The sequence below is a fragment of the Ranitomeya imitator genome, chromosome 1 (genome assembly GCF_032444005.1).
Source record: "Ranitomeya imitator isolate aRanImi1 chromosome 1, aRanImi1.pri, whole genome shotgun sequence".
In the NCBI taxonomy this organism is placed as follows: domain Eukaryota; kingdom Metazoa; phylum Chordata; class Amphibia; order Anura; family Dendrobatidae; genus Ranitomeya; species Ranitomeya imitator.
In genome coordinates, this window is record NC_091282.1 from 1248793275 (window position 1) to 1248821164 (window position 27890).

At 48.9% G+C, this 27890-nt stretch overlaps 1 protein-coding gene across 1 annotated transcript in view; it reads right to left on the minus strand.

Annotated features, from left to right (window-relative positions):
* LOC138657443 (vomeronasal type-2 receptor 26-like) overlaps positions 1–27890 on the minus strand; it is a 157432-nt gene that overhangs the window by 73747 nt on the left and 55795 nt on the right. Inside the window, exon 3 of the mRNA XM_069745239.1 lies at positions 10817–11623. Within this exon, the coding sequence (XP_069601340.1) occupies positions 10817–11623 (807 nt within the window). The remainder of the gene's footprint in view (positions 1–10816; positions 11624–27890) is intronic.

Consider the following 27890-nt stretch of genomic DNA (forward strand, 5'->3'; position numbering starts at 1 on the left):
TCCTTTGCTATCCATAATGTCTTCCATAGATCTTTATTGCGGAAATATGTGGTGCCCGTTGTTCCCGCTGTTGATCCTCCGGCCCCTGTGTTGGTTGACGGGAAGTTGGATTATGTGGTTGAGAATATTTTGGATTCTCGTTTTTCGAGGCGGAGGCTCCAGTATCTTGTCAAATGGAAGGGTTATGGCCAGGAGGATAATTCTTGGGTTTTTGACTCTGATGTCTATGCTGCTGATTTGGTTTGTGCCTTTCATCTAGCTCGTCCTGATCGGCCTGGGGGCTCTGGTGAGGGTTCGGTGACCCCTCCTCAAGGGGGGGTATTTTGTGAATTCTGCTTTTGGGCTCCCTCCGGTGGTTGTAGGTGGTAATGCAGTTGTCCCTGGGTTGCAGTCCTGGTCAGGTGTATCTGCTGATTGCAGTTCTGACTGGGGTATTAAGGTGTGCAGGATTCATTAGTCCTTGCCAGTTGTCCATGGTTGTTGGGAGGTGTTGGATCTCTGTCTGGTTCCTTCTGCCTTGCTGCCAAATCAGCAAAGATAAGTGTCTGGTTTTGCTTCTGTGGCACACATGCTGTGTGCTTGATAATTCAGTGCTATTCATTTGTTTTTTCTTGTCCAGCTTAGATTGCGTCAGTATTTACTCAGTCTAGTTGGATTCTCAGGAGTTGCAGATATACGTTCCACGTCTTTAGTTAGATGGTGGATTTTTTTGTATTATCTGCTGTGGATATTTTTGGAAGGGTTTTAATACTGACTGCTTAGTATTCTGTCCTATCCTTTCCTATTTAGCTATAGTGGCGTCTTTTGCTAAATCCTGTTTTCTGCCTGCGTGTGTCTTTCCTCTCCTACTCACAATCAATATTCGTGGGGGGCTGCCTATCCTTTGAGGTTCTGCTCTGAGGCAAGGTAGAATTCCTATTTCCATCTATAGGGGTATTTAGTCCTCCGGCTGTGTCGAGCTGTCTAGGGTTTGTTAGGCACACCCCACGGCTACTTCTAGTTGCGGTGTTAGTTCAGGATTTGCAGTCAGTACAGTTACCACCTACTCCAGAAAAGTTTCATGCGGCTCCAAGGTCACCGGATCATAACAGACGGGGGCTCCCTGCGCTCTCCCACGAGAGCAAGGCGAAGCGATCGAGTTGTTCCAGTGATCCGGAAGGAGTCCCCGAATCCAAGATGGCCGCGGGACTCCTTCCGGGTCACGAAGTGAGGTGGCTAGCCGGCGCATGCTCAGAGCAGGCGCCAGAAAACCTCCTGTACTGCCTGTCAGATCGCTGATCTGACACAGTGCTATGCAAAGTGTCAGATCAGCGATCTGATGAAATATATTGATGTCCCACCCTGGGACAATGCTAGAAAAGTAAAAAAAAATAGAATGTATAAAAAAAAATATCCCCAAATAAAGATAAAAAAAAAAAATTCCAAATAAATCCATTTATTTATGTAAATAAAAAAACAATAAAAGTACACATATTTGGTATCGCCGCATCACTAACGACCCGCTCTATAAAACTTTCCCACTAGTTAACCCCTTCAGTGAACACCGCAAAAAAATAAAAAAAAAACGAGGCAAAAAACAACGCTTTATTATCATACCGGCGAACAAAAAGTGGAATAACACGCGATAAAAAACAGATATAAATGAATGTCATCTTGTCCCGCCAAAAAAAAGGCTACCATACAGCATCATCAGCAGAAAAATAAAAAAGTTATAGCTCTCAGAATAAAGCGATGCAAAAACAATTATTTTTTATGCAAAATAGTTTTTATTGTGTAAAAGCGCCAAAACATAAAAAAAAGATATAAATGAGGTATCACTGTAATTGTACTGACCTGCAGAATAAAGCTGTTTTATCAATTTTAGCACACGTGTAGCGGTATAAACGCCCCCCCCTAAAAGAAATTCAGGAATTGCTGGTTTTTGTTCATTCTGCCTCCCAAAAATCGGAATAAAAAGCAATCAAAAAATGTCATGTGCCCGAAAATGGTATCAATGAAAACTAGTGTTGAGCGATACCGTCCGATACTTGAAAGTATTGGTATCGGATAGTATCGGCCGATACCCGAAAAGTATCGGTTATCGCCGATAATGATACCCGATACCAATACAAGTCAATGGAACACCAAGTATCGGAAGGTATCCTGATGGTTCCCAGGGTCTGAAGGAGAGGAAACTCTCCTTCAGGCCCTGGGATCCATATTAATGTGTAAAATAAAGAATTAAAATAAAAAATATTGATATAATTACCTCTCCGGAGGCCCCTGGACATCAACGCTGGTAACCGGCAGCCTTCTTTGCTTAAAATGAGCGTGTTTAGGACCTGAGAATGACGTCACGGCTTCTGATTGGTCGCGTGCCGCTCATGTGACCGCCACGCGACCAATCAGAAGCCGCGACGTCATTCTCAGGTCCTAAATTCCTAGAATGAGGAGTTTAGGACCTGAGAATGACGTGACGTCATGGAAGTCCCTAAACGCGCTCATTTTAAACAAAGAAGGCTGCCGGTTACCAGCGGTGATGTCCAGGGGCCTCCGGAGAGGTGAGTATATCAATATTTTTTATTTTAATTCTTTATTTTACACATTAATATGGATCCGATACCGATTCCCGATACCACAAAAGTATCGGAACTCGGTATCGGAATTCCGATACCGCAAGTATCGGCCGATACCCGATACTTGCGGTATCGGAATGCTCAACACTAATGAAAACAACAACTTGTCCTGCAAAAAACAAGACCTCACTTGACTCTGTGAGCCAAAATATGAATAAATTATAGCTCCCAAAATGTGGTGTTGCAAAAACTATTTTTTGCAATAAAAAGCGTCTTTTAGTGTGTGACGGCTGCCAATTATAAAAATCCGCCAAAAAATCATATAAAAGTAAATCTAACCCCCCTTCATCACCCTCTTAGTTAGGGAAAAATAAAAAAAAAATTTAAAAATGTATTTATTTCCATTTTCCCATTAGGGTTAGGGTTAGGGCTAGGGTTAGGGTTAGGGTTGGGGTTAGGGCTAGGGTCAGGGCTAGGGTTAGGGCTAGGGTTAGGGTTGGGGTTAGGGCTAGATTTAGGGCTAGGGTTGGGGTTAGGGTTGGGGCTAAAGTTATGGTTAGGGTTAGGATTCTGTCTAAAGTTAGGGTTGGGGCTAAAGTTAGGGTTGGGGCTAAAATTAGGGTTTGGATTACATTTACGGTTGGGATTAGGGTTGGGATTAGGGTTAGGGGTTTGGTTAGGGTTATGATTGGGATTAGTGTTATGATACGATGGTCTAGGAGCAACATCCATGACCTCTTCATCACCAACAAACTCTCCTTCCTCGGCCTCACTGAAACCTGGCTCACCCCCTCTGACTCGGCCTCTCCAGCTGCGCTCTCCTATGGCGGATTCCACCTCTCTCACACCCCTCGCCCCAGCAACAAACGCGGTGGAGGAGTTGGCTTGCTCCTGTCCGACACCTGCTCCTTTACTCCAATCCCGCTACCACCCTCCGCTACTCTTCCCTCGTTTGAGGTGCACTCTGTCCGCATCTATTCCCCCTCCAACCTCCAGCTGGCTGTCATCTACCGCCCCCCAGAACTAGCCATCTCCACCTTTCTCGACCACTTCACCACCTGGCTACTTCATTTCCTCTCTGTTGACATCCCCACTATCATCATGGGTGATTTCAATGTCCCCATTGACACTTTCACCTCAGCTACCTCTAAACTTTTATCACTGACTGCCTCCTTTGGCCTCACTCAATGGTCCTCTGAGGCCACTCACAAAGATGGCCACACGCTGGACCTCATCTTCACCCGCCTCTGCTCCCTTACTAACCTCACTAACACACCCCTCCCCCTGTCTGACCACAACCTACTGACATTCTCGTCCCTCTCCTCTCCTAGTGTGCAACCCCCACTCCACAAACTCACTCACCCTCGCAGAAATCTCAAACATCTCAACTTACAATCACTCTCTGAGTCCCTTCTCCCTCTCACAGACATAGCCTCCCTTCATGACACAGATGCTGCTGCCACTTTTTATAACACCACAATAACAACAACACTCGATTCGGCCACCCCACTCATGCATAGTAAAACTCGTACAATTAACAGGCAGCCCTGGCTGACCAGCCTGACCAAAGAATTGAGACGGGCTTCCAGGATTGCTGAGCGGAGATGGAAGCGATCCCACTCTGCCGACCACTTCACTGCATACAAGCAGTCCCTCGCCAGCTTCAAGTCTGCGCTCACTGCCGCAAAACAAACTTACTTCTCATCCCTCATATCCTCCCTGTCCCACAACCCTAAACAGCTTTTCAACACTTTCAATTCTCTACTCCGTCCCCCCGCACCTCCTCCCTCCCCCCTCATTTCTGCTGATGACTTCGCCTCTTTCTTTAAACAGAAGATCGATACGATCAGAGAAAGCTTTGGCCCACAGCGCCCACTGCCCCTCTTAGCTGCTCAACCCTGCTCCTCCAAAACCAGCTTCTCCACCATGACAGAAGATCAGCTCTCCACCCTCCTGTCAAGATCACACCTCACCACCTGCACGCTTGACCCGCTCCCATCCCACCTCATCCCTAACCTTTCCACGGTCTTCATCCCAACCCTAACACACCTCTTCAACCTCTCACTCACAACAGGTGTCTTTCCCTCATCCTTCAAGCATGCCAAGATCACACCCATCCTCAAAAAGCCCTCCCTCGACCCATCCTCTGTGTCTAGCTATCGCCCAATATCTCTTCTCCCTTATGCCTCCAAATTGCTGGAGCAACATGTCCATCTTGAACTGTCCTCCCACTTCTCCTCCTGCTCCCTCTTTGATCGGTTACAATCAGGCTTCCGTTCCCATCACTCAACTGAAACTGCCCTAACTAAAGTCACCAATGACCTACTAACTGCCAGGAGCAAGCGACACTACTCTGTCCTCCTTCTCCTGGACTTGTCTTCTGCCTTTGACACTGTAGACCACTCCCTTTTGCTACAAATCCTCTCATCCCTTGGCATCACAGACTTGGCCCTTTCCTGGATCTCGTCATATCTGACAGACCGAACATTCAGTGTCTCCCTCCCCCACACCACCTCCTCACTTCGCCCCTTGTCAGTCGGTGTTCCTCAAGGCTCTGTTCTAGGACCCCTACTCTTCTCCATCTACACTTTCGGCCTGGGACAGCTCATAGAATCCCACGGTATGCAGTACCATCTCTACGCTGACGACACGCAGATCTACCTCTCCGGACCTGACCTCTCCTCCTTGCTTACCAAAATCCCGCACTGTCTGTCTGCCATTTCAGCCTTCTTTTCTGCTCGCTTTCTACAACTGAACATGGACAAAACAGAATTCATCATCTTTCCCCCATCTCACTCTACCCCTCCACCAGACCTATCCATCAATGTCAATGGCTGCTCACTATCCCCAGTCCCACACGCCCGGTGCCTCGGGGTGATCCTCGACTCTGCCCTCTCTTTCAAGCCACATATCCAAGCCCTTGCCTCCTCCTGTCGTCTCAAACTCAAAAATATTTCCCGGATCCGTGCTTTCCTTGACCGCAACACTGCAAAAACGCTAGTGCATGCCCTTATCATCTCCCGCCTCGACTACTGCAACCTCCTACTCTCTGGACTCCCCTCTAGCACTCTGGCACCACTCCAATCCATCCTACACTCTGCTGCCCGACTAATCCACCTGTCCCCCCGCTATTCCCCAGCCTCTCCCCTGTGTCAAGCCCTTCACTGGCTTCCTATCGCCCAGAGACTCCAGTTCAAAACCCTCACACTGACATACAAAGCCATCCACAACCTGTCTCCTCCATACATCTGTGACATGGTCTCCCGGTACCTACCTACACGCGACCTCCGATCCTCCCAAGACCTCCTTCTCTACTCCCCTCTCATCTCTTCTTCCCATAACCGCATCCAAGACTTCTCCCGTGCTTCCCCCATACTCTGGAACTCTCTACCCCAACACATCAGACTCTCGCCTAACATAGAATCCTTCAAAAAGAACCTGAAGACCCACCTCTTCCGACAAGCCTACAGCCTGCAGTGATCCTCAACCTACTGAACAGCCGCGCAACCTGCCCTACCCTCTCCTAGTGTATCCTCACCCACCCCCTGCAGACTGTGAGCCCTCGCGGGCAGGGTCCTCCCTCCTTATGTACTCGTGTGCCTTGTTATCTGCTCATGTTTAATGTATTTGTCTATATTTGCCCCGTATTCACATGTAAAGCGCCATGGAATAAATGGCGCTATAAAAATGTATAATAATAATAATAATAATAATAACATGGAACGAGCTCTGAAGGAAGTGGTAACTGTACTGACCGCAGTCCCTAAGCTCAACACAACACTAGAAGTAGCCGTGGAATGCTCCTAACTCTCCCTAGGCATCTTGTCACAGCCTAAGAGCTAACTACCCCTAAAGATAGAAGCAGGAAAGCTATCTTGCCTCAGAGAAAATCCCTAAAGGATAGATAGCCCCCCACAAGTAATGACTGTGAGTGGAGAGGGAAAAGACATACACAGAATGAAACCAGGATGAGCACAGGAGGCCAGTCTAACTAAATAGATAGGACAGGATGGAATACTGTGCGGTCAGTATAAAACACTACAAGAATCCACGCAGAGTTTACAAAAAATCTCCACACCTGACTAAAGGTGTGGAGGGCAAATCTGCCTCCCAGAGCTTCCAGCAAGACAGAATTAATTCACACTGATAAGCTGGACAAACATAGAAAGCACAGAATGGATAAGTCTACAATCTATGGACAGAAAAGGGCAAGCAAAAACTTAGCTTAGCTGAACTGGTCAGGATAACAGGGAACTCCAAAGAGATGTGAATCCAACCAGGAACCATTTACAAGTGGCACTGGCTGAAGATAGAGCCAGACTTAAATAGCCGAGCAGAAGAGACGATAAGTGGAGGCAGCTGATGACAGCTAAATCCAAGGAGCAGCCATACCACTAGAAACCACAAGAGGGAGCCCAAGAGCAGAACTCACAAAAGTGCCACTTACAACCACCGGAGGGAGCCCAAGAGCGGAATTCACAACAGATTAGGGTTAGGGGTGTGTTTGGGTTAGGGTTTCAGTTAGAATTGGGGGGTTTCCACTGTTTAGGCACATCAGGGGCTCTCCAAACGCGACATGGCGTCCGATCTCAATTCCAGCTAATTCTGCGTAGAAAAACTAAAACATTGCTCCTTCCCTTCTGAGCTCTACCATGCGCTCAAACAGGTGTTTACCCCCACATATGGAGTATCAGCGTACTCAGGACAAATTGGTCAACAAATTTTGGGGTCCAATTTCTCCTGTTACACTTGGGAAAATACAAAATCGGGGGCTAAAAAATAATTTTTGTGGAAAAAAAGATTTTTTATTTTCATGGCTCTGCGTTATAAACTGTAGTGAAACAGTTGGGGGTTCAAAGTTCTCACAACACATCTAGATAAGTTCCTTGGGGGGGCTAGTTTCAAATATGGGGTCACTTGTGGGGGGTTTCCACTGTTTAGGCACATCAGGAGCTCTCCAAACGTGACATGGGTTCCGATTTCAATTCCAGCAAATTTTGAATTGAAAAGTCAAATGGCGCTCCTTCCCTTCCAAGCTCTGCCATGCGCCCAAACAGTGGTTTACCCCAACATATGGGGTATCGGCGTACTCAGAACAAATTGTACAATGACTTTTGTGGTCCAATTTCTCCTGTTTCCCTTGTTAAAATAAAACAAATTGGATCTGAAGTAAAAATGTTGTGAAAAAAAGTAAAATGTTCAATTTTTTTTAAAACATTCCAAAAATTCCTGTGAAGCACCTGAAGGGTTAATAAGCTTTTTGAATGTGGTTTTGAGTATGGTGAGGGGTGCAGTTTTTAGAATGGTGTCACTTTTTGCCATTTTCTGTCATATAGACCCCTCAAAGTCACTTCAAGTGTGAGGTGGTCCCTAAAAAAAATGGTTTTGCAAATTTTGTTGTAAAAATGAGAAATCACTGGTCAACTTTTAACCCTTATAACTCCCTAACAAAGAAAAATTATGTTTCCAAAATTGTGCTGATGTAAAGCAGAAATGTGGGAAATGTTGTTTATTAAATATATTATGTAATTTAACTCTCTAATTTAAGGGCATAAAAACTAAAATTTTGAAAATTGCTAAATTTTCACAATTTTCGCCAAATTTCCATTTTTTCACAAATAAATGCAAATCATGTCGAAGAAGTACAAATTTGTCACGAGAAAACATTCTCAGAATCACCAGGATCCGTTGAAGCATTTCAGAGTTATGACCTTATAAAGTGACAGTGGTCAGAATTGTAAAAATTGGCCCTGTCACTTAGGTGAAAACAGGCTTCGGGGTGAAGGGGTTAAATGAATGAAACAATTGTTGTTTTAATGCTTCTTAATCAGAAATAAAAAAATATGAATTAAGCCTAAAAAGAAACAATATATTTCATGCAGAAAACAAGCCCTGATACAGTTTCTTATGACAACTTAGAAAAAAGTTATTGTTAGGACTGGCAGAATGTACTGAGTAAAAAGTAAGATGTTATTAGGTGCGTTCGCAGTCCGGTGTCCACCGTGCAGGTGAGAATCTGATGCTAGCAAATGGCAGCGCTATATGGCGGTAGAAGTGAACCCTGTTAAGTCACAGGGCTGCGGTACCGCACAAAAGAGCGCAAGCAAGGAGTCACTGAACTCAGTCCCAAGACTCGGGATTTGAGTCCGTCTAGATTACTTGCGCTCGGCACCGCTACTGGGTGTAAGAGGTAAACTGAAATAATAATTTTGAGCATGAGAGTGCGAGCTATGCCGTACTGGCGGACGCCACTAACCACCCAGACTTGGGCTAAAGAAGCACTCTAACGGCGTGTGGCACCCCACTGGCGGTCACATCAGTAGATGCTGTTTCGTGTGTTAACGCTGTGAGTTCAGCTGGATGCTAGATAGCAGGCATACACCTTACACGAATGTGTCATACACAAGGGATGGGTTTTTTAAGGAACAACTTGCACTCATCAACACACACACGATTACAAATGTACACTAGCGCATGGCCGTGTGGTCATGCAAACCTTTCATAGCTGCAGCATGTACAGGACCTTCCCAGAAAGACCAATGGGAGGCTGCCACAGAAGTTGAGCACCTTCAGGACCTTCCGGGAGGACCAATGGAATCTGCTGCAGTATCTGAGCATGTGACCCTCTATCTCAAATGGGAGATCTTACTCTGGGCATGCTCAGAAGAGGAAAAGCAGGACTTAGTCCCAAAAGTGTCTGCTTGCCGCTGCCCAGCATTGGCCTCAATGGCAGAAGCTGGAAAAGCAGCAGTAACCCTTTGCACAGAGTGAGACCAAGCAAGACGCTGGGACTGACGTCTCTGCTGAGCAGGCTCCACTGCGGCAGGAGAAGAATGGGAGACCGCAGAGGACATGGGTCGAGATTCCCCCCGGGGCGGGAACTCAACCCCTAACAGCTATGGCTCTTTAAATGCATTAGATTAATCAATTAATTAAGTCAGAAGAGTTTTTCAGATGCATCTCAAATTGATCCAACTCTTACTATTAGGCCTGGTTAACACATTCAGTATTTGTAAGCCAAAATCAGTCGAGGAAAATACAAAAGAAAGTATAATAGAAATAATTTTTCACCCACTACTGATTTTGGCTTACAAATACTAATGTAAAATACTGACCAAATATTGAACATCTGTATTGTGCATTTTAAACATTCGATTGACTCGAAATGTATCAGAAAAACTCTTTTGTACCTTCTTTATGTTAATGGTTTACATTAAATATTACTTGATTTTAAAGGGAACCTGTCACCCCGAAAATCGCGGGTGAGGTAATCCCACCGGCATCAGGGGCTTATCTGCAGCATTCTATAATGCTGTAGATAAGCCCCCGATGTTACCTGAAAAAGGAGAAAAAGACGTTAGATTATACTCACCCAGGGGCGGTCCCGCTGCTGGTCTGGTCAGATGGGCGTCTCCGGTCCGCTGCGGCGCCTCCTATCTTCTTTCCATGACGTCCTCTTCTGATCTTCGGCCACGGCTCCGGCGCAGGCGTACTTTGCTCTGCCCTGTTGAGGGCAGACAAAGTACTGCAGTGCGCAGGCGCCGAGCCTCTGACCTTTCCGGCGCCTGCGCACTGCTGTACTATCCTCTGCCCTCAACAGGGCAGAGCAAAGTACGCCTGCGCCGGAGCCGTGGCCGAAGATCAGAAGAGGACGTCATGGAAAGAAGATAGGAGGCGCCGCAGCGGACCGGAGACGCCCATCTGACCAGACCAGCAGCGGGACCGCCCCTGGGTGAGTATAATATAACGTCTTTTTCTCCTTTTTCAGGTAACATCGGGGGCTTATCTACAGCATTATAGAATGCTGCAGATAAGCCCCTGATGCCGGTGGGATTACCTCACCCCCGATTTTCGGGGTGACAGGTTCCCTTTAAGGCATCGTTTTCTAGACTTTAAATTATCATTGGACTTTGTCAAATACATCTGGAACCTCAACAACTGTGTCCATGCCGTGCCACGTATCACGTATCACGTATTGATCAACACATTCATATAAAGCAGAGGTGAGCTGTATCTATCAATACTGATCATCTGTACTAATTAATTAATTACTTGGTAGTACAAGTCAAAAACCCTTGTAATGTTAAGTGATTAAAGATCATTCTGAATGTCAATAATTTTTGAATATAACAGGGGTGATAATTATTTTAATTATTGTATCTTAAATGTAAAGCATTTAGTTGAGAATTGCTTCCATTGTAATTTCATTCTCCATTCTTATATTATACTTAATCATTTGCATTTTACTTGTCATATCTTACCTTTTGCAGCAGTCTCTGATTTTCTTTGCTTTTTATATTTTTTGCTATCTGTGATTGCATCTCATGTAGAGCATGTGCCATGGTGTAGACAGATTTATACACAAGATAAGTGACCCTAAATCTGTCAGTATCATATATACTGTTCCCAAGTTCACCTAACTTAATGGTTCTGTTGCATTCTTGTAGAGATAAATTAATAAGATATTTTCTCATTTGACCAGAGGTGAAACATTGAAAAGCATATGCAATCATAGTCTCCAATATAATGTCATCTGGACGATTTCTTGGGCTAATTTCTTGTAGGAATTTTTTCAAACCAGGCATCTTTTTAATAGGTGGAGAAAATACCAGACTTCCATGAAATGGTGACCTTACATTTGTAGATGGTATGAAGTGAGCAATCCAACCTGCTGGTATAATGAAGGTCTTCTCACAGGCTTTGAGTTCCTCCTCAATAAAGAATACAATGAAGCCAGAAAATGTTCCACAAATGACAATGACTTGTGAAGTTGATTTGTTAATAATCTTTATTTTTTTATAATGATCTACAAGTACTTCTATGTCATCATATATCTTAATAATATACTCAACACAAATTTCATATTTGGCGGCCTTTATCTTTAATTCCTGGCTCTGCTTCTCTCCGAAATCATCATCAGATGTAATAACACCAATCCACGTCCAGTTATAATGTCTGAGTAATTGTATAATGGCCAGACAGTGAGTGGAGTAATTGGGAAGTGCTTGGAAAAACAATGGAAAGAGGTTTGAATTGCTCAGAATAGGATCCATTGTACCATAACTGATCTGAATAATAGAGTAAGAATATAGGAACATAATTATTATTACTACACACAACATATTCTTCTCCATAGCCTATTCAATACAGTTCTACACAGCTTGGACTGGAGCACCTTGGGCCCACCAGTCATTCTTGGGGCCCACTATGTAGCTACATAGAAATAAATACAAGACCACCAATTGTGTGGTAAAACACGCTAATATCAGGATATAATGTAAGGTAGTACATGTCTTAATTATGTAGGAGGGGTTGGGGTAGCCCCCCTCATAGAATATAATGTAGCCCCCTCATAGAATATAATGTAGCTGTTAGGTGTCGATTTCCCGCCGCTGCACAGGGGGAATCTCGAACCATCTCCTCTTTGGTTTCCCCTTCTTCCCCAGCTGCAGAGGAGCCTGCTCAGCAGAGACGTCAATCCCAGCATCTTGCTCAAGCAAATACTGAGCGCTTGGTTACTGCTGCCATCCCAGGTCCAGCTATTGTAACCAGCATTATTCAGAAGCGAGCAGTCCTGCTTTTTGTCTACTGAGTATGCCCATGGGACGGCCTCTTGGACGTCGGAGGTCACATGCCCAGGTCCTCATACGGCTCTTATTGGACCACTGGCAAGGTCCCGGAAGGCTGCAACTATAAAAGGTTTACATGGCCGTTTGGGCATGGACTAGTATAAACTGAAATCATGCGTTGTTGTGTGTGGTCAGGTGTTTGAAGCTGACTAGCACCAGTTAGTGCCATCTAGCATGAAGCACGATCCTACAGCGTCAATTTACCAGCGGTCACCAGTATGTTGCCATGCGCATCTAGTGCGCTTTCCTGTCTTTAGTTAGGGTGATTAGTGGCATCCACCAGTGTGACTCTGCACGTACTTAGTGCACTAAATCTATTATTGTTTAGTTTATCCTGGCACCGCAGATGCGGCGCTGAGTGCTAGTGGGTCTAGAGGGACCCTAACCCCATGTCCTTGGGGCTGAGTTCTGTGATCAAACACTAGCATTCATTCAGCGGCATTGCAGTTCTGTGATGCAACAGAGTCCATCTCCTTGCATACTGGATGACGTTAACCCGTGTGTGTTCACTTTATACTGCCATATTCGGTCCGCCATTACCGAGCAGCAAGTAATATCTCTTCACGGTTGACTCCAGGCTGCGAACGCACCTTATAACTTCCTTTATATTTGGTGCATTACGCCAGCCCTAACATTATACTAGCGCCAAGGTCTGGCTTGTAATGGCGGACGAGTAGCTACTGCAGCGGTACATCCAGCAGCTGGAGGGCAGGTTGGCAGCCCTCGAGCACACCACCTCAGCTGTGGATGTTACCTCAGTACCTGTTCAGGCTGCTAGTGTGGCGGCAGCCAGTCTGTCCGCTGCCACTCCTATTCCGACCTTATCCCGCCTTCCTGATAAATTCTCTGGCGATATCAAGTCCTGTAGGGGATTCGTGATCCAGTGTACAATACACCTTGAGCTACGGGCTGCACATTTTCCTACAGAGCGGGCTAAAGTGGGATTTATAATATCCCTCCCGTTGTACAGGACGTTAGAGTGGGCTATGCCGATGTGGGAGCGTGACCATCATGTGGTGCAGAGTGCTCTGTGGTACCTGAGCACTCTGAAACAGGTCTTTTTGAGACCTCGTGTCACCCATGATATGGCACTCCAACTGCTGGCACTGACACAGAGCTCGTCCATGGTCAGCCATTTTGCTGTCCACTTCCGGACATTAGCATCTGAGCTGGAGTAGCTGGATAAAGTCCTCATCCCTGTATTCTGGAGGGGGCTTGCTGACCATGTGAAGGACGCTTTGGCCACTAGGGAGATTCCCACCACACTGGAGGAGCTAATAGCAGTATCCACTCGCATCGACCTTCGTTTAATTAGCAAAGGTTGGAGCAAGCCCAGTGTCGGCAGAGGTTTTGTCTGGCACCTAACTTCGCCAAGCCTCTGGAATCTCCGATCCAGGCATCCTAGCCTCAGGAGGCCATGGAGATGTCACGCGTGTGATCTAAATCTTGGCCCATTTGTACATCCATGGTCTACCATGTCTGTCCGCAGTTAGGACATTTTGTCTGCAGATATTCTCAATAGTTGGGAAATCATCAGCGTCTAGTGGTTGTTGGAGGAGGTACACTAGACATCGTGACATTTTCCTCCAAATTGTCCTTCAAGTGGACAATTACAATAGGCCCATCCAATCACACGGTTGAGCTTTGCGTGGATTCTGGGGCAGAGGGCAACTTCATGTCTTCTGCCTTCAACCAATGGCACGCAATACCCCTGGTGATGCTCGTCAAACCAGTGACCATATGAGTGATAAATGGGTCAACAGTGCCCTCAGAGATTACCCACCAAACCATCCCATTTTCTCTTTCCATGTCACCTTCCCATCAGGAGATTATCTCCCTGTTAGTCATTCCCAAGGGAATTGATGAGGTTCTGTTAGGTATATTGTGGCTATGTTACCACTCCCCTCCTATTTTCCTACCTTTTTTCGGCCTTACTAACTATGTTACTATATACAATTATTAGGTTCTGTAGAAGGACGTAGATCTGGGTATTTATTATGATGGAATATAGGCTGAACTGGATGGACAAATGTCTTTTTTCGGCCTTACTAACTATGTTACTATGTTACTATTGAGTGGTCCTCAGGGAGAATTCTGGGATGGAGTGAGTCTTGTGAGGGTAGATGTCTGAGGGAGTGCATTAAGGTTGCTACTACAGAGGTATCCATAGATCATTCCTCTCTCCCCAAGCCCTTTTGGCCCTATGCGGACATGTTCTTCAAGAAGGCAGCAGTAACCCTTCCGCCTCACCACCCCTATGACTGTCCTATTGACCTCTTGCCTGGTGCTGAGCCTCCCTGGGGTCGAGTCTATCCACTATCTCTCCCGGAGATGGAGGCAATGACTCAGTACATTCAGGAGAATCTGGCCAGAGGATTCATTAGGAAGTTGGTGTTACTCGCAGTGGCTGGGCTCTTCTTCGTGCAGAAGAATGGATAACTACATCCATGCATAGATTACAGGGGTCTTAACGCCATAACCATAAACAAGTACCCTCTGCCCCTGATATCTGAGCTCTTTGATTCATTGCGGAAAGCGAGGGTTTTTACTAATCTTGATCTGTGGGGTGCTTACAACTGGATTCACATCCGTGAGGGGACGAATGGAAGAAGGCATTTAACACCAGGGATTGGCACTATGAATATAGTGAATACCTGGTGATACCTTTCGGGCTGTGTAATGCCCCTGCCATTTTCCAAGACTTTGTGAACAATATCTTCCTGGATATGCTCACCACCTCGGTTGTAGTCTATCTGGATGATATTCTCATCTACTCTCCAGATGTTTACAAAGTCTTTGACCTCCTACGGGTAAGCTTCCTCTATGCCAAGTTGGAGAAGTATGTGTTTGAGCAGGAGTCCTTTCCTTTCCTGGGCTATATCATCTCTACCCATGGATTGGCCATGGATCCTGCCAAGCTACAGGCTGTGATGAACTGGCAGGAACCCCATTCTCTCAAAGAGTGGAGCACTTTATAGGGTTCAATACCTATTATCACCAGTTCATTCCCCACCTCTCAACTTTGGTAGCTCCCCTGGTTGACTTCACCAAGAAGGGAGCTAATACCAAATTGTTGTCGGAGGAGGTCTCCAAGGCCTTCCTTTCTATCAAGTCAAACTTCGCTAGCGCTCCCATTTTACATTGCCCCATTGTTGCTAAACCATTTATTAGTAACTAGTGTTGAGCATTCCGATACCGCAAGTATCGGGTATTGGCCGATATTTGCGGTATCGGAATTCCGATACCGAATTCCGATACTTCCCGCGTATCGGATACCGGAATCGGAAGTTCCCAGAATTCAAACTGCACGCAGCAGCCAATGAGGAATGATTGGAAGTGTGGGCACATCCTGTTTAGCATGGTGGGCATGTAAGTACTGGCAAGGCTGTGATTGGCTGCTGAAATGATGTCACTCTGCACTATAAAAAACGCTGCCGCCATTTTGCGCTCACTCTGCTGTGATTTCAGTTAGGGACAGGACGCTGTGTTCTAACTGAGGGCCAGTTGAGCTAGCTAATTGCTTTATTTTCCTTTCCAAAGGCTAATTTAGCAAAACGCTGTGTGTTCTTCACTGTTCACCTTGCTCTTGCCTTGCAGCGCTGTTTTAACAGCGTTCTGCAAGGTCTCTGTGTATGTGTGTGTGTGCAGCTCACTCTGTAGTCTGTGTGCAGCCATATACCCAGTTGTATTCAGCTCAGGGGGGGTTCACACTGCCTCACACAGTTGTCCTTTTTTGCTCATAGTGCAGCCTGCTGCACATTTTTTCTCAAATTTCCTATTAGTGTTTTTCCACCCGTCTCCAGCTAAATTGTGGAAAAACACTACATAGGATAACCTAGAGGGGGGTTTTTGGGCCTTGCAGCGCCGTTTACGGCTGTCTGCACGGTCTCCGTGTGAGCCCAGCTCGCCCTGTATTCTGTGTGCAGCCATAGCCGGTTGGATTCAGCTCAGGGTTCGTTACTGGCTCATACCTTGAGAAAAATTTTCCTTTCTTTCAAATAGTGCAGCCTGTTTAAAAATTTAAAAAAAAATTCCCTATTAGTGTTTTTCCACCCGTCTCCAGCTAAATTGTGGAAAAACACTACATAGGATAACCTAGAGGGGGGTTTTTGGGCCTTGCAGCGCCGTTTACGGCTGTCTGCACGGTCTCCGTGTGAGCCCAGCTCGCCCTGTAGTCTGTGTGCAGCCATAGCCGGTTAAATTCAGCTCAGGGTTCGTTACTGGCTCATACCTTGAGAAAAATTTTCCTTTCTTTCAAATAGTGCAGCCTGTTTAAAAATTTAAAAAAAAATTCCATATTAGTGTTTTTCCACCCGTCTCCAGCTAAATTGTGGAAAAACACTACATAGGATAACCTAGAGGGGGGTTTTTGGGCCTTGCAGCGCCGTTTACGGCTGTCTGCACGGTCTCCGTGTGAGCCCAGCTCGCCCTGTAGTCTGTGTGCAGCCATAGCCGGTTGGATTCAGCTCAGGGTTCGTTACTGGCTCATACCTTGAGAAAAATGTTCCTTTTTTTCAAATAGTGCAGCCTGTTTAAAAATTTAAAAAAAAATTCCCTATTATTGTTTTTCCACCCGTCTCCAGCTAAATAGTGGAAAAACACTACATAGGATAACCTAGAGGGGGTTTATTGGGCCTTGCAGCGCCATTTACGGCTGTCTGCACGGTCTCTGTGTGAGCGCAGCTCGCCCTGTAGTCTGTGTGCAGCTATAGCCGGTTGGATTCAGCTCAGGGTGCGTTGCTGCCTCATACCTTGAAAAACAATTTCCTTTTTTTCAAATAGTGCAGCCTGTTTAAAATTTAAAAAAAAAAATTCCTATTAGTGTCTTTCCACCCGTCTCCAGCTAAATAGTGGAAAAACACTACATAGGATAACCTAGAGGAGGGTTTTTTGGCCTTGCAGCGCCGTTTACGGCTGTCTGCACGGTCTCCGTGTGATTTAAACTAGCTCTGTAGCCCGATCTGCACAAAAAAAAAGTAAAGTTCACCAAACACAACTTAACACTTGTGTAGGCCACATTTGAAAAATAATAAAGTTTAGTCCACACTTTACAACATTAGTGTTTCTTACACCTGTTAGGAGGAGCATTTCAGGAATAAGCAGACTAAGGCCTTAGTACTTTTCTGCTTATCTTTATCTGTCAACCAAGATGAAGAGGGCAGGGAGTAAGGCACGTGGGCGTGGGCGCGGAGCAGGGAGAGGAGCAGGGAGAGGACGTGGTGATTCTGTGCCTGCTGCGGGCGCCGGTGACTCGTCGTCACTCAGTTTCAGCAGGGAACAGTCCTTCATGCGCAGCCTTGTCGGAGAGCGCCATGCACCGCTGCTGCGTGAAGACCAAATTGAAGCCGTTGTCGGGTGGATAGCAGCTAACGCCTCGGCATCGACTTCAGTTAGTGCCACATCCTCTCAGGCACAGAGCACTGGAGAGCAGCCATCTGTCTCTTCACCACCTGCCAAATTGGCCAGGCAGTCAGAGAGCCCAGGACAGGAGCCGTCTCTACTTCTGTTCTCTGAATCTCTTGGCTTGGAAACAGGGGGCCAGCCAAGCAGCATTGGAGAAATGGAAGAAGATTCAGTGTGCAGTGATGCCCAACAGCTTTTTCTCTCTGACTCTGAAGAGGCAGGTGGGCCAGTGCCTCCGGTGACCACAGCGCAGTACGCATCTGATGATGAAACTCAGGTGCCGCTTTCTGATGCGTACTGTGCTGCCGAGACTACCCAGGAGGAGCAGTTGGTGGCAGAGGGTAGTGGAGATGATGAGGTCCTTGACCCATCGTGGCGTGAGGAACAGGAAGGTGGTGGGAGCAGCTCTGAGGAAGAGATTCCCCTTACGGGCCAAAGAGGGAGAGGGAGGGGGAAGACTGCGGAGCCTGTAGCCTCCACTTTGGCACCCGTTAGGAGCCTGTCTCTTTCCAAAGCCAAAAAGGGCGCTCCCAAGACTTGCAGTGCCTGGTCCTTTTTTGACACAGTTGCAGATGACATTTGTTTTGTCAAATGCAAGCTGTGTCATCAGAAAGTAAAAAGAGGTAAAAGTGTCAGCAACCTCAATACCACAAATATGTGGAAACATGTGCGGACCAGGCACGCGGTGGAGTTACAGAAACACAGTGAAGACGTAGGCCAACCAACAGCAGCAGCTACCACCTCTTCATCTCGTGTTGCCTCTTCCTCCACTGTTGTCCAGAGACCTAGTGTAATTCCACCCACAGCACCACCTTCCCAGTCATCCTCACACTCCCAGTCTACTCTACAGCCATCGGTAGTACAGGCATGGGAGAAAAGGCGGGCATTCTCGGCCAACCACCCCCGAGCACAGGCTCTGAATGCAGGCATTGCCAAACTGTTGTCCCTGGAAATGCTCTCGTTCAGGCTGGTGGAGACTGACAGCTTCCGTGACTTGATGGCATTGGCAGTCCCACAGTACAAGGTGCCCAGCCGCTTTTACTTCAGCAGGCAGGCTGTCTCTGCCCTGCACAGGCATGTTGAGGCAAACATAAAACATGCGCTACTGAACGCCGTCAGTAGCAAGGTCCACCTCACCACCGATGCGTGGACCAGTCAGCATGGACAGGGGCGATATGTTTCCCTCACTTCCCATTGGGTTAATGTTGTTGAGCCAGGTACAGATCGTGCGAGTGGCGCAGGACGTGTCCTGCCCACTCCAAGGATTGCAGGAATCCAGTCTGTACGCATCGACTCCTCCTCTTACACCAGTTCCTCAGATTCCTCTCTGCAGGATCCGTCACAGTCCACCTCCACATGGACCCGTGAACGTTTACCTATGACCGACATGAGCACAGCCGTGGCCAAACGTCTGCAGGCCGTCTTGAAACTAGTTTCATTGGGGCATCGAAGCCACACAGCGCAGGAGCTCTGGAATGCCATCAAGCAGGAGAGCGATGTGTGGTTACTGCCAGCGAATCTCCAGCCAGGCATGGTAGTGTGTGACAATGGCCGAAATCTGGTGGCAGCTTTGGCCCTTGGCAACCTCACTCACATCCCATGTCTGGCACATGTGCTCAATTTGGTTGTGCAGAGTTTTCTGAGGGACTATCCGGATCTTGATGCCCTGCTGCACAAGGTCCGCCTAGAGTGTGCTCACTTGCGGCGTTCCAGCTTGGCCAGATCCCGCATTGCTGCTCTGCAGCGCCGATTCCGCCTTCCGGAACACCGCATCATATGTGACCTACCTACCCGGTGGAATTCCACGTTACATATGTTGGAGCGGTTGTGTGAGCAGCAGCAAGCAGTTATGGAGTACCAGCTGCATCAGGCGCAAAGAAGTCGCAGTCAGCGCCGATCAGACTTCACAACCACAGAGTGGGCCACTATGAAGGACGTCTGCCAGGTTTTGCGTCCTTTTGATTATTCCACGCGGATGGCAAGTGCAGATGATGCACTAGTCAGCATGACTGTCCCCCTTATCTGCCTGCTTCAGCAAACTTTGCAAGGGTTAAGGGATGATGTTGTGGAAGAGGTGGAGGATGAGGAGTCACCTTTTCCATCAGCTTCGGGAGAGTCAGCGCCACGTGGTTCCTCACAAAGGGGTACGCAGGGGCCAATTTGTGAGGAGGATGAGGAGGAGTCAATGGAGGAGGAAGAGCTCCGTCCAGAGGAGGGAGCGACACAATTGTCCAGTGGTCAGTGTGTACAGCGAGGGTGGGGTGATGACAAGCGGGCAGAGATCATGTCTCAAGCAGGGGACAGCGTTTCTGGGCCAGTTGGCACTCTGCAGCACATGGTGGATTTCATGCTGCAGTGCCTGAGAAACGACCGCCGCATCGACCACATTCTCAACATGCCTGATTATTGGGTGTTCACCCTCCTCGATCCTCGCTACCAGGACAACGTCCAAAACCTCATCCCTGCGTTGACCCGGGAGCGTAAATTGCGGGAGTACCACGACACACTGGTGAATTCCATCATCTTCTCCTGTCCAACTGAGAGGAGTGCTGCTAGTGCTTTACTAAGCAGCTCAGTGCGTCGAGGCAGTGGGGGAGGCTCTGCCCAAAGAGGGAGCAGAAGCAGTGCCTCTGCCCAATGCAAGCCCAGTATGGCACAACTCTGGCACACTTTTGTGTGCCCGCCCCAAATGTCTACACCATCACCGGCGGCTCCAGTCAGCAGGAGGCAACGGTTCCGTCAGATGGTGACAGACTACATGGCTTGCCCTCTTACTGTACTCCCAGACGGCTCTCCCCCGTTCAAGTTTTGGGTCTCTAAGCTGTATACATGGCCAGAGCTAAGCCAGTATGCATTGGAGGTGCTGGCTTGCCCTGCGGCTAGTGTCTTATCGGAACGTGTCTTTAGTGCCGCAGGTGGTGTACTAACAGACCGTCGCATGCGACTATCCTCCGATAATGTTGACCGGCTTACTTTCCTGAAAATGAACCAGGCCTGGATCTCGCAGGAATTTGCCACTCCTCTGCCTGATTAAGTAATTGGGTGTCATCCAGGTCTCCTGCTGTGTTCATCTTTCTACCACCTGAACTGCTATTCCTGGGCTCCAACACCGCCAGTTGCGGCTCAGAAGTGCAGGCTGCACAGTAAAAACATACGACCCAGTGTTATTGGGTTTCAGTAACGTCAGCTGATCCCCAGCTGTGTAGCCGGCAATGTGTCCTGCGACCGCCACGCTGGCACAACAACCTAAATGTAAGGAAACCTGTCCCCCCCCCCGTCGTTTGTTACTGAAAGAGCCATCTTGTGCAGCAGTAATGCTGCACAAGGAAAAGGTAGCTCTTTTTTTTTAGCTCCTTGCACACGCAGAACTTAACACTTATAAAATGTGTTCACTGATACCGTTATACTGTCCCGGAGCTGGGACTTTCCTTCGCAATGTGACGCAGCACAGCTGTCATTCCTACCCCCTTGGTGCCATGCGCTGCCTCCTCAGCGTTGTTTTAAGCTGTCACGGAGCCTGCGCTGTTCTGTTATCCCTTGGGCATGCCCTATTTGCGCTGCCTGTCTTCTGACATAATTTGGTGTCAGGCTGGCTGCGCCTGTGCGGCCGCGCTGCCCGAGATCCCGCCTCGCTGTGTCTTCTGATTGAGTCACACTGCGGGCCTGGGATCCATGGGCATGCGCAGTGCATATCTTCCCCTCGGGCACTCGCTCATTTCCCTCCGCCTTCTTTAGACTGTGCGCCGTCAGCTGATCCCTAATAGCATGCCACGGCCGTGACACCGCACAGTCTGAAGAAGAGGGAAGGAGGGGAGTGAGAGTCGAGGATATGCACTGTGCATGTCCATGGTTCCAAGGCCCGCAGTGGGATTACGTTGGACGAGACTGCGAGGTGGGATCTGGAGCAGCGTGGACGCACAGGCAGTAACAGCCTGACACCAAATTATGTCAGAAGACAGGCAGCGCTAATTGGGCATGGCCAAGGGCTAACAGAACAGTGCAGGCTCCGTGACAGCTTAAAACAACGCTGAGGAGGCAGCGCACGGCACCAAGGGGATAGGAATGTCAGCTGTGCTGTGTCCCATTACGAAGGAAATTCGCACCTCCGGGACGGTTTAACGGTATAAGGGGACACATTTTTAGTGTTTACTTCGGTGTTTGCAAGGAGCATAATTAAAAGAACCACCTTTTCCTTTTGCATCGTTAGTGATGCACAAGATGGCTCTTTCAGCTACAAACGTCTTGGGGGGGGGTTAAAGGTTCCCTTTCAACTTGCTACAATCAGGCTTCGGCCTACACTCTGTTCCTCTGCTCCTCCTGCTGTCCCTGGGCTCTAACACCGCCAGTTGGTGCCTGGAAGTGCTGTGTGCACAGTCAACAGTCACTCCTCTGTTATTGGGGTTCAGTAACGTCAGCTGATCCCCAGCTGTGTGTGCGGCAATACCTCCAATCTGCTCCTCCTGCTGTCCCTGGGCTCTAACACCGCCAGTTGGTGCCTGGAAGTGCTGTGTGCACAGTCAACAGTCGCTCCTCTGTTATTGGGGTTCAGTAACGTCAGCTGATCCCCAGCTGTGTGTGCGGCAATGCCTCCAATCTGCTCCTCCTGCTGTCCCTGGGCTCTAACACCGCCAGTTTGTGCCTGGAAGTGCTGTGTGCAGTCAACAGTCGCTCCTCTGTTATTGGGGTTCAGTAACGTCAGCTGATCCCCAGCTGTGTATCCGGCAACGTGTCATGCGACCGCCACGCTGGCACAACTAAAATGTAAGGGGACCTGTCCCCCCCCCCCTAGGCGTTTGTTACTGAAAGAGCCACCATGTGCAGCACTAATACTGCACAAGGGAAAGGTCGCTCTTGAAATTATGCTCCTTGCAAACGCTGAACTACACACTCATGTAATGTGTCCCCTCACACCGTCCAACCGTCCCGGAGGTGGGACTTTCCTTTGTAATGTGACGCAGCACAGCCGTCATTGCTACCCCCTTGGCACCGTGCGCTGCCTCCTTAGCGTTGTTTGATTCCGTCATGGACCCTGCGCTGTTATGTTATCCCTTGGCCATGCACAGTTTGCGCTGCCCGTCCTCTGACATCATTTGTTGTCGTCCTGGCTGCGCCTGTGCGTCCACGCTGCCCGAAATCACACCTCGCAGTGTCGTCTAATGTGATCCCACAGTGGGCCTGGTATCCATGGCCATGCGCAGTGCATCTACTAGCCTCTCACTCCCTTTCTTCACGCTTCTTCAGACTAGGCGGCGTCAGCTGATCCCTAATAGCATGCCACGGCCGTGACGCCGCACAGTCTGAAGAAGCAGGAAGTATGTGAGTGAGAGGCGATGATATGCACTGCGCATGCCCATGGATTCCTGGCCCGCAGTGGGACTACATTAGATGACACTGCAAGGTTTGATCTCGGGCAGCTTGGACGCACAGGCACTGCCAGCCTGACACCTACATGATGTCAGAAGACGGCCACCGCTAACTGTGCATGGCCAAGGGATAACATTACAGCGCGGGCTCCGTGACAGAACCAAACAACGTTGAGGAGGTGGCGCCCGGCACCAAGGGGGTTGGAATGACGGCTGTGCTGTGTCACATTACAAAGGAAAGTCCCACTTCCGGGATGGTTTGACGGTGTGAGGGGACACATTATATGAGTGTGTACTTCAGCATTTGCAAGGAGCATAATTTTCGGAGCCACCATTTTCCATGTGCAGTATTACTGCTGTACAAGATGGCTCTTTCAGCAACAAATGCCTGGGGGGGGGGGGGTTAAAGGTTCCCTTTCAACTTGCTCCACTGCAGGCTTCGGCCTACACTCTGCTCCTCTTTGATTCCCTGGGTTTCAACACTGTCAGTTGCCACCTGGAAGTGTTGTCTACACAGAAAAAACACTAGGTGATGTGTCAGTGGGGTTCAGCACCGCCAGCTGTTCCCCTGCTGTGTAGTCGGCAACGTGTCCAGCACAAGCCACGCTGGCACAACAGAACAAAAGCTGCCACCAGTGCAGGCTTCGGCCTACACTCTGCTCCTCTCCTCCTCCTGCTGACCCTGGGCTCAAACACCGCTAGTTTTTGCCCGGAAGTGCTAGCTGCACAGAGAAAAACACCAGCCAATGTGTTAGTGGGGTTCAGCAACGCCAGCTGTTCCCCTGCTGTGTAGCCGGCAACGTGACCTGCAAACGCCACGCAGGCACATGAACTGAAATTAAAGGGAACCTGGCCCCACCCCCCCAGGTGTTTCTATGTATAACAGCCACCTAGTACAGCAGTACTGCTGCATTTGTACAAGGTGGCTGACTTTTTCTCCTTGCCCACGTTGAACTCAACACGTACAAAATGTGTCTCATTGAGACCATTCCACTGTCCCTGAGGTGTGACTTTCCTTTCTAATGATACGCAGCACCCCCCTTGGTAGCGTTTCCCGTCTTTTGTCATCATGGTTAGCTGGCTGCGCCTGTGCATCCGCCCTGCTAGAAACAACGCCCCTCGTTGTCATATTTATTTTGTCAGCGAGGGTGTGGTTTATGGGCACGAGCAGTGCATATGTTCGCCTGTCTTAACTCATCTCCTTCCGCCTTCTTCAGACTGTGCGGCCTCCTGGCCGTGGTAGGCGATAAGGGATCAGCTGAGGCCGCCCAGTTTGAAGCAGGTGTAAGGACATGTGTGAGCGGCAAACCTATTTACTGCACAAGGCCACGAATCCCAGCCACGCAGTGTGATTTTTTGAAAACACACTGTGGGTCTGGGATTCATGTCCATCGCTAACCGCAACAGCCGACATGAAATGAGGTCAGAAGACAGGAAGCGCTCACAGCGCATGGCCAAGGGATCACAATAGTGCAGACTCCTGTACAGCAAATAACAACGCTCAGGAATCTGCGCCCAGCAGCAAGGTGTAAATTTTGACACCTGTGCTGCATCTCCTTAAAAAGACAAGTCACGCCTCCACTACTGTTTGACAGTATAGTGGGCTAAATAGTGTACGTGTTTTATTCAGTGTGTGCAAGGAGCAAATTAAATAGAGCAACCTTTTACTTGTGCAGCATTAATGCTGCACAAGGTGTGGCTCTTGTACCTTGCAACACCTGAGGGGGGGTTAAAGGTAACCTTTGAAATTGGTTCAACTAGGCTTCGGCCTACACTCTGCTCCTCTCCTGCTGACCCTGGGCTCAAATACCGCTAGTTTTTGCCCGAAAATGCTAGCTGCACAGAGAAAAACACCAGTCAATGTGTTAGTGGGGTTCAGCACCGCCAGCTATTCCCCTGCTGTGTAGTCGGCATCGTGTCCAGCACAAGCCACGCTGGCACAACTGACCAAAAGCTGCCACCAGTGCAGGCTTCGGCCTACACTCTGCTCCTCTCCTCCTCCTGCTGACCCTGGGCTCAAACACCGCCAGTTTCTGCCCGGACATGCTAGCTGCACAGAGAAAAACAACCACCATTGTGTCAGTGGGGTTCAGCACCGCCAGCTGTTCCCCCGCTCTTAGCCGGCATCGTGTCCAGCACAAGCCACGCTGGCACAACTGACCAAAAGCTGCCACCAGTGCAGGCTTCGGCCTACACTCTGCTCCTCTCCTCCTCCTGCTGACCCTGGGCTCAAACACCTCCAGTTTCTGCCCGGAAGTGCTAGCTGCACAGAGAAAAACACCAGCCAATGTGTTAGTGGGGTTCAGCACCGCCAGCTGTTCCCCTGCTGTGTAGCTTGCATCGTGTCCAGCACAAGCCACGCTGGCAAAACCGACCAAAAGCTGCCACCAGTGCAGGCTTCGGCCTACACTCTGCTCCTCTCCTCCTCCTGCTGACCCTGGGCTCTAACACCGCCAGTTTTTGCCCGGACATGCGAGCTGCACAGAGAAAAACACCAGTCAATGTGTCAGTGGGGTTCAGCAACGCCAGCTGTTCCCCTGCTGTGTAGCTTGCAACGTGACCTGCAAACGCCACGCAGGCACATGAACTGAAATTGAAGGGAGCCTGCCCCCCACCCCCAGGTGTTTCTATGTATAACAGCCACCTTGTACAGCAGTACTGCTGCATTTGTACAAGGTGGCTGACTTTTTCTCCTTGCCCACGTGGAACTCAACACATACAAAATGTGTCTCATTGAGACCATTCCACTGTCCCTGAGGTGTGACTTTCCTTTCTAATGATACGCAGCACCACCCTTGTTAGCGCTGCCCGTCTTTTGACATCATTGGTTAGCTGGCTGCGCCTGTGCGTCTGCCCTGCTCGAAACAACGCCCCTCGGTGTCTTATTTTTTTGGACAGCGAGGGTGTGATTGATGGGCATGTGCAGTGCATATGTTTGCCTGTGTTCACTCATCTCCTTCCGCCTTCTTCAGACTGGGTGTCCTCATGGCCGCGGCAGGCGATAAGGGATCAGATGAGGCCGCCCAGTCTGAAGCAGGTGTAAGGACATGTGTGAGCGGCAAACCTATTTACTGCACAAGGCCACGAATCCCAGCCACGCAGTGTGATTTTTTGAAAACACACTGTGGGTCTGGGATTCATGTCCATCGCTAACCGCAACGGCCGACATGAAATGAGGTCAGAAGACAGGAAGCGCTCAGTCACAGCGCATGGCCAAGGGATCACAATAGCGCAGACTCCTGTACAGCAAATAACAACGCTCAGGAATCTGCGCCCAGCAGCTAGGTGTAAATTTTGACACCTGTGCTGCATCTCCTTAAAAAGACAAGTCACGCCTCCACTACTGTTTGACAGTATAGTGGGCTAAATAGTGTACGTGTTTTATTCAGCATGTGCAAGGAGTAAATTAAATAGAGCAACCTTTTACTTGTGCAGCATTAATGCTGCACAAGGTGTGGCTCTTGTACCTTGCAACACCTGAGGGGGGGTTAAAGGTAACCTTTGAAATTGGTTCAACTAGGCTTCGGCCTACACTCTGCTCCTCTCCTGCTGACCCTGGGCTCAAACACCGCTAGTTTTTGCCCGGAACTGCTAGCTGCACAGAGGAAAACACCAGTCAATGTGTTAGTGGGGTTCAGCACCGCCAGCTGTTCCCCCGCTGTGTAGCCGGCATCGTGTCCAGCACAAGCCACGCTGGCACAACTGACCAAAAGCTGCCACCAGTGCAGGCTTCGGCCTACACTCTGCTCCTCTCCTCCTCCTGCTGACCCTGGGCTCAAACACCTCCAGTTTCTGCCCGGAAGTGCTAGCTGCACAGAGAAAAACACCAGTCAATGTGTTAGTGGGGTTCAGCACCGCCAGCTGTTCCCCTGCTGTGTAGTCGGCATCGTGTCCAGCACAAGCCACGCTGGCACAACCGACCAAAAGCTGCCACCAGTGCAGGCTTCGGCCTACACTCTGCTCCTCTCCTCCTCCTGCTGACCCTGGGCTCAAACACCTCCAGTTTCTGCCCGGAAGTGCTAGCTGCACAGAGAAAAACACCAGCCAATGTGTTAGTGGGGTTCAGCACCGCCAGCTGTTCCCCTGCTGTGTAGCCGGCAACGTGTCCTGCAAACGCCACGCAGGCACATGAACTGAAATTGAAGGGAGCCTGCCCCCCACCCCCAGGTGTTTCTATGTATAACAGCCACCTTGTACAGCAGTACTGCTGCATTTGTACAAGGTGGCTGACTTTTTTCTCCTTACCCACGTGGAACTCAACACGTACAAAATGTGTCTCATTAGAGACCATTCCACTGTCCCTGAGGTGTGACTTTGCTTTCTAATGACACGCAGCACCCCCATTGTTAGCGCTGCCCGCCTTCTGACATCATTGGTTGGCTGGCTGTGCCTGTGCGTCCGCCCTGCCCGACACAACGCCCCTCGTTGTCTCATATATTTTGACTGCGAGGGTGTGATTGATGGGCACGAGCAGTGCATATGTTCCCCTGTCTTCACTCCCCTCCTTCCGCCTTCTTCTGACTGTGCGGCCTCATGGCCGCGGCATGCGATAAGGGATCAGCTGAGGCCGCCCAGTCTGAAGCAGGTGTAAGGAGAACACTGCCCCCATCCCTTATGGGAAATATGCAAATGCAAGTAAAGAAGCTGCGGAGACACCATCACGTGTTTCTCGACGCAAGCAGTGAATAGCCAGGCCTTTCCCCGGGAAGGAACAACCACGGGAAGGGCAGCATCCTATGAAGGAAAGCCACCTATGCCAAGCATGGTATCCATCCACAGACAGCTGTTTCGGGGTTTTTGCCCCTCATCAGTGTGGAGTAGGAATCTGGCTATTAGGAGCAGTGCCTAGTAAAAAGACTATAAAGGCACAGATGATTGGCCTCGGGGAGACCAAAACATCCAACACTGCGGAGACACCATCACGTGTTTCTCAACGCAGT